A 10,667-nucleotide genomic window follows, 5' to 3' on the forward strand; every position below is an offset into this window, starting at 1 on the left:
AAGTCCCTTGTCTTTGCTTTAACTGACCTTCTCTTGCTTTCGTTTCTTTCCCTCTCCTGTAGAACTTGTCCAGGATGCAGTTATTTGCAAAGAAATTGGCTATCTAATGTGCATTTCATACATGTTTTTAGGCATGAAAATTATTAAGATCATAAAAATATCGAAGCTAAATGTATTCATAAAGCAGTTATGGTAGCTACGTCAGTAGCGCGAGAGGGTGCGTCTGTATAGAAACACTCAAAAAAGGTAGAAATTAAACTTAGCATTTACATAGATTACAAAAAAGAGCTTTATATCATTTTTATGATTTTTAATGAAATAGGAATTTTGAATAATGGAAATCTGATTACTTGGCAGAATATATAGAGGGCTGCACGTGCACCAGTGGCTTGTGTGTGTGCATTCACATGCATCCCCCCCCCCCCCTCCCTTTTTTTTTTATATTTTTTTGTGAGAGAATTCAAAATTCCTGGGAAGAACAGAAAACATTCGTGGGTGAATCACTAAAAAATACTGATGTTTTTTTTCTCTCTTCCGTTTCTGTCTTTCTCTTACTCTCTCTCTCTCTCTCTCTCTCTTTTTTTTTTTCATCACCGTGTCCCATAGGGTCTTTGTACAACAGGTGGTTCCACTATGAATTATGCATGCATAGTTTTCGCCACATTTGTTCCACATTTCAGACTAACTTCATCTAACTACAGATGAAGGGCTGCAAACCTCTGGCAATTATCTATAGGAAATTTGACATAAATGTATAAAATATTAACAGAAGGGGGGGGGGGATGCATGTGAATGCACACACACAAGCCACTGGTACACGTGCAGCCCTCTATATATTCTGCCAAGTAATCAGATTTGTTGTGGCATTGTGCATTTTTGTTGGTTGATGTTTGTTAAATGCTGTTAATGTGTTATTTATGTTATATAATTGTCATTGTTGTTATATCTTTTCTGTCTAAAGTTCATTTTCACTGTGTGCATTTAAATGTATAGCATTATATAAGGCAGGGGTCTCCAAACCTGCTCTTGGAGAGCTAACACCATGCAGATTTCAGCTTCAAACACACCTGAACCTAATCAAGGTGTTCAGGGATATTTGATAATTACAGAGGTGTTTTGGAGCAAGGTTGGAACTAAAGTCTGCAGGATGGTAGCTCTCCAGGAGCAGGGTTGGAGATCCCTGATTTAAGGTTACTGTAAATCAGAGGTTCTCAACTCCAACCTTGGGCAGCATTAATCTCACCGGCGTTAGCAATCCTGAAGACCTTAATTAGCTTATTCTGGTGTGTTTGGTTAGAGCTGGAGCTAAACTCCGGGCTAGAGTTGAGAACCCCTGCTGTAAATACTCATTCAAAATGTGTCTACATGCAGTATACTATTATTGAAACAAGCCATCATCACATTACAGTCATACTCAATCTTGGTTCACATTCTATCTAGCAAACCTTAGCAGCAGACACTCAAGTTTATCTAAATATTTAATGGGGTAATTTACCCTCACTCCAGTCACTCTAATATGCTGATTTGCTGCTTAAGAAACATTATTTATATAAGAATCAATTTTGGGGTTTCATCAAATTATGGGTTTATTGAGGCAAATATCATAGTTAATGGTTTGGTAATAGCGATAGTTGCACTTTTAAATAAAGTGTGATCAAAAACTCTAATCTTTCTTAGGTCATTGTGTATGGAAAGATCTTTATTGGTGTATTTGCCTTCTGTTATTTATATAAACTGCTGACAAGGAGTTACACCAAAAGCACCATACCTCTGGTATCATCAATGACAGCTTTGAAATGGGTGAGTAGTGATGTGTTGAGCTCCAGTGAGAAATGAGGGCCGAGGTTCAACCATTAGAGCACTTATACCAGTGAATCACACCATTGATGCTGAAATGTGACTCAGTTACTGTTGATACTTTAGAAATGGCACAGAGACTGATGATTTATTATGATTTATTTTATTAAGTAAAACTTAATAAAACATATGTTAAATAAAAATAGTTGAATTTACTTACAGGTAATTGTTATGTTCTTCCGGTTCCACAGTCCCAAGTTCTTAAAATGCAATATAATATCTCTAGAAAAAAATGTGGTGGAACCATCAGGCTAAAAAGTAATAACTTACTCCTTAACGCATTCATTTTTCCCCCTATGACAGGTACAAGTGCAATACAGCTGCCACCCACACTGATGATGCTGATAATTTCACAGTGAGCTCCACATGCACATCTGACACCCAGAATATTGTTCAACAGCTTGTTCCAATGCGTGGTTATATGTAGAAAAGCATGTGGGATATTTTAATTGTACAGTTAAGAAAATACCTAACAGAGCATATGCGAAAAAGGGGAAATCTTGTCCACGTGGGTGATCGCGCTGTTGGAAAACATTATGCGTGGCATCAGGGAAGCCAGCATCGGCCCTCTGGGAATGCAATACATAGATGATTATGCATGCCCAGAAATCTCTGCTTTTTATGTTGATGAGAAAATGAATACATGAAGAATGAATGCTGTATCAAATGCAGGTACTCGCTCAGTCGAGCTCCCTCTCATAATACTTGTAATACAAGTAAGGAATAATTGATAATGGCTCTTTAAAATATTAGAAAAATAATGTCCTGAAGGTGTGCATTATTTTTCTAATAAGATATGGGATTGACTGCTGAAGCAGCAGTCTGTAGCTTTCTGGCAGTTAATCATGTGGATTCCAACAGCCTGTATCTCAAGCATCACTGAACGGAGCAGAAGTTTAGTGTCGTCGCCCGAGCCTGACATCTTAGTGAACTGGGGGTTGTAGCCTTGAGCAACATCTCACCAGCAGCCCAAGGTCAAGCTGGATTTAAAATCTATCCTCTCAGGTTGCCAGACAAGCTCTGCCCCACGCCAGTCAGATAGATGAGAGTGAGCACTTGATACATTTCTCCAGTCATTTGGCAGTGTGGCGACGTCTGCCGTATGTGTCAACCTGTGTCCCTACTTCTAGTTTTCAAATCACCTCCTTCAGGCAATTTCTTTTTCGGTTATACCTGCACTTACATTATCAACACCTCTCTTCACACTGGTACATTTCCATCAGCATTTAAGCAGGCTTGGATAACCCCACTTCTTAAGAAACCCTCTCTAAATCCAGCACTTTTAGAAAACTACAGACAGGCATCCTTCTTCCATTCATTGCAAAGACACTTGAGTGTTGCACTCAATGTTTCTTTCACAATATTTCTTGACAACAACCAATCTGACTTCAAAAGCGGCCACTCAACTGCGACTGCTCTACTCTCAGTTGCTGAAGCACTGAGACTGGCAAGAGCAGCTTCCAAAGGTCAAAGTGCTGCGAAGTGCTCTTCCGCCATACATTATAGTTATCATTTTTTATCCGCTTAGAAAATCGCCACGTTTTATTTTGTGTCACCATACTTACTCGTGTAACTACTCATGTAACCATCTTTAAATAGGGAAAACATGGAAGTGTTTGGTGGCTTCTAAATTCATCCCTGTTTGGATCCTAAGGAATGAATGGTGCTAAACTAAACGCTAACATAGTTGCGCCGTGCGCTAGAGCGATTAAGTGCACGCACTGAGACGGGAGAGGTACGTATCAACTCGACTAAGTTGAGGGAAGAACATATTAGAATATGGAAAACCGGTGGCATTTTCCTTTAAGGCTCAGTGCTTGGACCACTTCTCTTCTCTGTCTACATGTCACTATTTGGATCTGTCATTCAGGAGCATGGCTTTTCTTATGACTTCTTATGACTCTACTGCTCATGAAGCGTGATGCGGCACACCAGATGCGTTGCATCCTTGGAGTTTGAGGCTAAAATAAATGCTTATTTCAGCTTGATTAAACAAAGAAAATGAAATAGTAACATATTACATTTTGGGGTGGCACCCTGGACATCCCTCTGGCTCTGCCACTAGTTCTTGCTTACTTAAGATGTCTAGGTCTCAGAATTAACTTCAAAAGTTATTCATCCATTCTGCATGCATCATGGATCATTCATCCATGATGCATGCAGCCCAGCCAGTCCCCTGCTCATGTTCAGCCAATTCTTGCTTCTGTGGACGGCTTTATGCTCATGGCTACACAATCCCAGTAATTCTGCTGGGCCTGCTCCATATGAAGCCAATATTTTGGCTTTGGCGCACTTTGCAAGAAGTAAGGGTTTTGCACAGTTGCTTTTGTACACTTCTTTTGTGTATACACCTCATCGTTCGAAGTAATGGTGCTTCATATAACGTTATCCAATGAAATATATTAACAGTAATATATTAAATGAATTAAATTATAAATTTAAATTATAATAAACAAACAAATATATATTATAAAAATAGACAGAGAAACAATAAATGCATTAAACTATACATTAAAATTATAGCAAATGAATAAATCATATAAATGAATAAAACACAAATATAACAAATACATTAAATTATAAATTAAAATGCTCCATCGGGACAAGACCACGGGAATCAGATAAGTCCTTTACACAATCTGGCATGGCTGCAGTTGGAATTGAACTGCTGGTTCGTCTGGTCAGAGCAGAACTGGCCCCCCGACTGAGCCTGGTTTCTCCCAAGGTTTTTTTCTCCATTCTGTCACAGAGGGAGTTTTGGTTCCTTGCCGCTGTCGCCTCTGGCTTGCTCAGTTGGGGACACTTAATTTCTAGCGATTATCGTCGATTTGATTGCACAGATACTAATTAAACTAAACTGAGCTAGACAATGACATCTCTGAATTCAATAATGAAATGCCTTTAACTGAAAATTGAGTGTTTAATCTTATCATTATACATTACTGACACTCTGTCCTCTAATTTGATACTGTTAAGTGCTTTGACACAATCTGTATTGTTAAAAGCACTATATAAATGAAGATGACTTGACTTGACAACCCAAGTTCTCGAGTAAGGGTGTGACAGATGCCTTACTTATAGGGGCATGATCCTCAATGGCAGGCCAGCCTGTGGACTCTGGGGGAGCCATCATCTCACATGGCAAATAAATTAATCTGTTGTGCTGCCACTTGGCAAGATGGACAATTGGCCAGATGGTCATTTATAAATAAGTGGGTTTTCATTAGTGGTCATTAATTATGTTATACCCTACTTTGGGCCCAGGGCAGGCTGCTCTCACTACATTCTGTAAAAAGTGAAAGTTGACTTAACTTAAAAAAATTGAGGAAACCCGTTGCCTTAAAATTATTAAGTACATAATAATTTTTTAAAAAGTTAAGTGAACTTGACAATTCAATTAACTTTTTTTTTTTTTTTTAATTATCATTTACTTAAAAATTCTAAGGCAACGGGTTTCCTCAATTTTTTTTAAAGTTAAGTCAACTTATCACTTTTTACAGTGTAGGGTGTTTGAATATGGGAACAGATTTCCTATTGAGACAGGAAGTTGAGACAGGCTTGGGGAACAGAGACTACTTCTTTAGACTTCATTCTCTCTTCACAAGAAAATTATACACTCTGAAGTGGCAGCTCGCCATTGGTTAAAATCGAGTGGAATTTCAGATGGAATTTCAGATTTCCACTGGTCTAGTGCTGTGGGCACGTGCCCAGTACCCTGTAAAAAGTGATAAGCTGACTTAACTAAAAAAAAATTGAGGAAATCCGTTGCCTTAAAATTTTAAAGTAAATGATAATTAAAAAAAAAAAGTTATTTGAATTGTCAAGTTCACTTAACTTTTTTTTGTTGTTGTTTTAATTATTATGTACTTAATAATTTTAAGGCAACGGGTTTCCTCAATTTTTTTAAGTTAAGTCAACTTTCACTTTTTACAGTGTAGGCCTGTGCATTAACCTGGCCCTGACTCTACAAACTGTATTTTCTATTCCCTAAACCTACCCCTCACAAAAACTACTGCCATTCTTAGATTGTTAGACCAAAAAATGTCCCCACAAGGACAAGGATTTTGGATATTGTTATCTTTGTGGGACACTTTGTCTCCATAACATAACATAGAGTATACCTTAACCACACACACACAGATACTTCTACTGTGCATAGTAAGCATGAATAAATAAATAAATAAATATGCCCTATATACAGTAGATACATATGTATGCCCCTAAATACATCCATTAATCTCCGTTGGAGTTTTTTCTTTTTTTCTGTTAGTATGCAATGGATGCTTTCTAACACGTGGTGGCAGTATATTTCAAAAATGATATTAAATAAATTTGTGGCACATATTAAACAACCTTGTTCAAATAGTTTAACCTTTTTATTTATTTTATTTTTTTTCTAAAATATGTTTCTAAAAAACTATTAGCCTACATTTTACAGTCCTGCAGTCCCGAGCATCATGATTTTAGACAATAGTGGGTGTTATGATTGCCATAGTTTTTGCATTGCACCTATACTGTAACTAACTGCAGTATTTGTACTAAGATCATAATAATCACTGGTAAAAAATCACCCATAACACCTCATATTTGGTTGGAACAATCTAATTAACAATTATTTATTTGAAAATGAAATTATGTAATGGATTGATTTTAGGCTGATCATTGGTGTGTTTTGTGATGTGCCACTTCCTTTTATATTCATATAATGTAAAAACAAAATCAGCTGCTTTAGCTGGACAAAATGCTGCACATTGGAAAAGTCTTTAAACATATTTACAGTTATGAATTAGTGGAAAATTCGGGGGTGAATATTTATTGATTTATTTTTTTGTGATTTAAAGTCACTATATAAAACTTGACTAATTTTCAACAACAACAAAACATTTCATGTCATTCTAAACCCATCTTTCCATCTTCTGTGAAACTGAATGGAGGCTTTCAAGCTTCAAAAAGCTCCACCCCCAAGAGTAAGTTTCAAGAATTTTAATTTCTGTGTACATTTGTATAAGTTTTCCACCTTTTCCATTCTGTTACAACACAGAATGATTTCATGTGTGATACATTTCAGTCCCTGTGGATGTTGGTGGCTTCTGGGTGAAACGTCTTTTTGTTTTCTGACTTAAAATAAAGAGTGAGTCATTGCTTCTTTAATCCCTGGGAAGCGGAAAGTATTGAGCTACAAGAAAGGAAAGGTTTTGAAGAGATTCTGTCAATTTTTAGAGCATTTTGAATTGAAAATAAATAAATAAAAAGATATACAAAGAAACAAGGCCTGACCTTGACATCAATAATATTTTGAAGAAGTTGTTCCAGGTACAGCATTGATTTGTCTTCAGAAACTATAATTAAAATGAGCCAAATGTACATCTCATGAATGTACACTCTCAGAAATAAAGGTACAAAAGCTGTCACTGGGGCGGTACCTTACGTTTTTGTACCTATTAGGGTCAAAGTACTAATATGTACCTTTAAGGTACCAAAATGGACCATTTAGGTACAAACATGTACCTTTTGAAAAGGTACCGCCCCAGTGACAGCTTTTGTACCTTAGAGTGTAGAAAGTACATTGTAGGAAGGCTTTACTCAAAGTCATCTGAAACATTGTGACGTAAAGGCAGTCGGTAATGATGTCCACGACAAACGTCATAATGAGCGTCAATGCCGCTTTTGACCCTCAGTTTGAAATCTTCAAGCTAACCCCCTCTCGATCTCTACTGGAAATGGAGGGCTATATTTGGAGGAGTGCGGTGATGTCACAAGTGGTTGAGGGTAGGAGCCTATAACAGAGAGGATGGAGTGAGTGTGTGAGTGTTTGTGTGAAAAACAGAGGCAACGCCGGCACCTTCAGGAGCTGCTGTCCACTGGTTTGAAACCGCTGCAAGTGAGTACTCTTACCTTTTCAAAAAACTATCTGAACATTTTTTTGGATTATCATTAGGCTCAGCATTATTTTTATAAAAGTTTATTTTTAGTTTTAAAAGTTTAAAATAATAATGCAAACATTTTAATAATATTAATGATGCTAAATGTTGGCAAATGTAAAATAACACTACGTTTTGTCCACTGTAATATGAGTTAAAAACACTTTGAGCTTTACTGATGGGGATGTGGTGGTACAAAACTCTGCAAATGTTACCGAAATGTCCACAAAATGCTAATGCCAATGCTTTTTTTTCTTTTCTTTTGCACAAGAACAAATACAAGTATTCCTGTCTGCCATGTATCATCTGAAACTGCCCTCACAGATCCTGATCTTCCTTGTGATGCTGCAATGCGTTGCCACATTCCCTTACAACAGGCAAGTCTTTTAACTCATAACTCATTCTCAATTTTTTTTTTTTTTTTTATCTGATTACTGATCTATTTTTATGATCCCCCCTAATCCAACCCTTAAAACTAAGAATTCTTTATTTGTGCAACCTAATGGTTGATTTGGACAAATGATATATACATTTTTTTGTATACATTATATATATACATTAAATCAGTTAATTTTGACACACTTTAGGTTACGTGATATATTCTCCATTACATTATTGCATAAAATACAAACATATTAACAAAATGTATTGTCTATTTAATTCTTTATTTTATTATATTTTATTTTACCTTTTAAATGAGAAAGAATGACTGAACATTTAGATCTATAGAAATTCAAATATTAAATATCTATGTGATTGTAGATTTGTCTAATGAGTACACTGAAAACAATGGCAACTTATAAATGGTAACATTTAATATTTAACTGGTTAAAAATATAATTTAATATCACTGATTTAATCTAAACACATTCAATATTCCAACAAAATGACTATTTAGACTATTTAGAATGGGTACAGTTTCTTTCTTTTATTTGTTTCATAATGATAACATTCTACCATGCAGTCTAAGATTAAGACAAACTTTATTAAATTTATGTTTTTCGTTATTTCAAAAGGTTTTGATATCGAAATCTTATGCCTTAAGAACGTGAATGCATACTGTGCATAATTTTTGCAGAGCTGTGTGCTAAACTTTTAATGTTTCTTCCTTTATTATTATACTTTTTAAAGCGGATTTCTCCGATGAAAATATTTATTCATATTTTATATTGTACATTATAATAACAGTGTTGTATAAGTTCATGCAAACATTTTTCCAGTGTCTTTTTGTTATCTTATTATTTTATTTTTAACAAAACAGTATAATATTTAGTAGTTATCATTTATTAAAATAAATTACCCCTTATCACTATCAGCAAGAAATTAAATACTGCACATCCCTAATTTAAATTGTTTTAATTGCAGTCTAGACAATCTATATTCTATATAAAACATGTCCACTAAATAATTCCCATACCTCCATTTATGTTATTTTCTTTTGTTGACTTCAACAGGTACTGTAAATGCAATACAAAGTTTCAACCTTTAAATATGACTTTTGCTCGTGTAATCTAATGTATTCAGATTTTTTTGTTGTTGTTGTTTTTAGTTTAGTTTAGTTTAATATAACCAATTAATAATTTAATGTTAATGTTATCACATCAAATAACTATTTTAGGTCACCTAACAAAAAAGGTTCATGTGAGGAAGCAAATTATTTAGTATCCTTGTAACAAGATGTAACAAGTGTGTTGCAAGTGTGTAGAAGTGCATGTAAGTGATATGACCAGCGGGCGCAAATGTTCCACTTGCAACACGTCTCCACTTCAGAAGATCGTCACGGTCAGGGAAAGTGGCACTTTCTAAGCAGCTCTGGATGAGATGGTGCTTTGTGGCCTCTTTTGTCGACAGGTACTCCCTTTCCTCCAACGAAAAGCCGGATGACTCTCAAGAGGTCGATGGATGGCTGGTTACAGATCTATCTGACAATCCATTTGTGAGTTTTACAAGGTCACGGCCTCCAAGGGGCCTCACTGCAGTGAACAGGTACTTGTGCAAAATAATTGACAATTATGATTCAGACTTTAAAATGTTGGCATTTTGGTAGGTCGTAGTACCATTGAAGTATTGCATTTTGAAGGGGGAATAAATTAAAGACTGAAATTGAACATTTTGTTATAAATTATCAAAAGAAACATCATGCTAGTAATCCATGGCGTAGTTTATTAGTTAGAACTGTTTATATTCGTACAATCACAAAAATAAGTTAAAAGTTAGCATGCAATTTTTTTATTACTTATTATGGAGACTTTGAATTTTAATTGGTTGCTTTCAAATTGTTTGTACGAATCTTGCTCTTGCGATATTGTGTCTTCATTTTCAGGTTGTTTTAATTTATTTAGGCACATGACTAATGCTTAAATATCCTCCTGAACTTCCCCACAGTCATCACATGGAAAAGCGGAAGTGTAACACAGCCACCTGCGTGACTCAGAGATTAGCAGACTTTCTCATCCGATCCAGCAACACCATCGGCACCGTCTACGCGCCGACCAACGTAGGAGCCAACACTTATGGGAAGAGAGACTTGCTGCAGTCGCCCATTTATCTGCCCCTATAGTTCAAATGCAAACACAGTGGAAAATACAGTCAAATAAATGTAATATGTATAATAATGATGGAAATTATTCTTTGTTTGTTAACGTTTGTTTATTTTATTATTATTATTTTTCCCAGAGTATAAAAGAGCCAGTGCCTTTTGGTGTAAACACTGTTTGCAGCATTTTCAGTTTCCGTATAAACCTTGCATGTCAATAAGGACATATAGTGTTTTGCAACATGTTATCATGATGGCAAATGAATAAAATGTATTATAAAAATGACATGAATAACAAAGAAGAATTTACATTTTGTTTAGATTTTTTTTTTTTTTCTAATAAAAGAAAGATA

At 35.6% G+C, this 10,667-nt stretch overlaps 1 protein-coding gene across 1 annotated transcript; it reads left to right on the top strand.

Moving 5' to 3' along the window:
- Positions 1-8,075: 8,075 nt before the first annotated feature.
- Positions 8,076-10,428, top strand: LOC131539588 (calcitonin gene-related peptide 2). The gene is made up of 3 exons (XM_058774214.1): positions 8,076-8,155; positions 9,630-9,764; positions 10,164-10,428. Exons 1-3 carry the CDS (start codon positions 8,076-8,078, stop codon positions 10,336-10,338), a joined length of 390 nt encoding a protein of 129 aa, XP_058630197.1. The 3' UTR covers positions 10,339-10,428.
- Positions 10,429-10,667: the final 239 nt, after the last annotated feature.

Source organism: Onychostoma macrolepis, chromosome 04 (assembly GCF_012432095.1).
Source record: "Onychostoma macrolepis isolate SWU-2019 chromosome 04, ASM1243209v1, whole genome shotgun sequence".
NCBI lineage: Eukaryota > Metazoa > Chordata > Actinopteri > Cypriniformes > Cyprinidae > Onychostoma > Onychostoma macrolepis.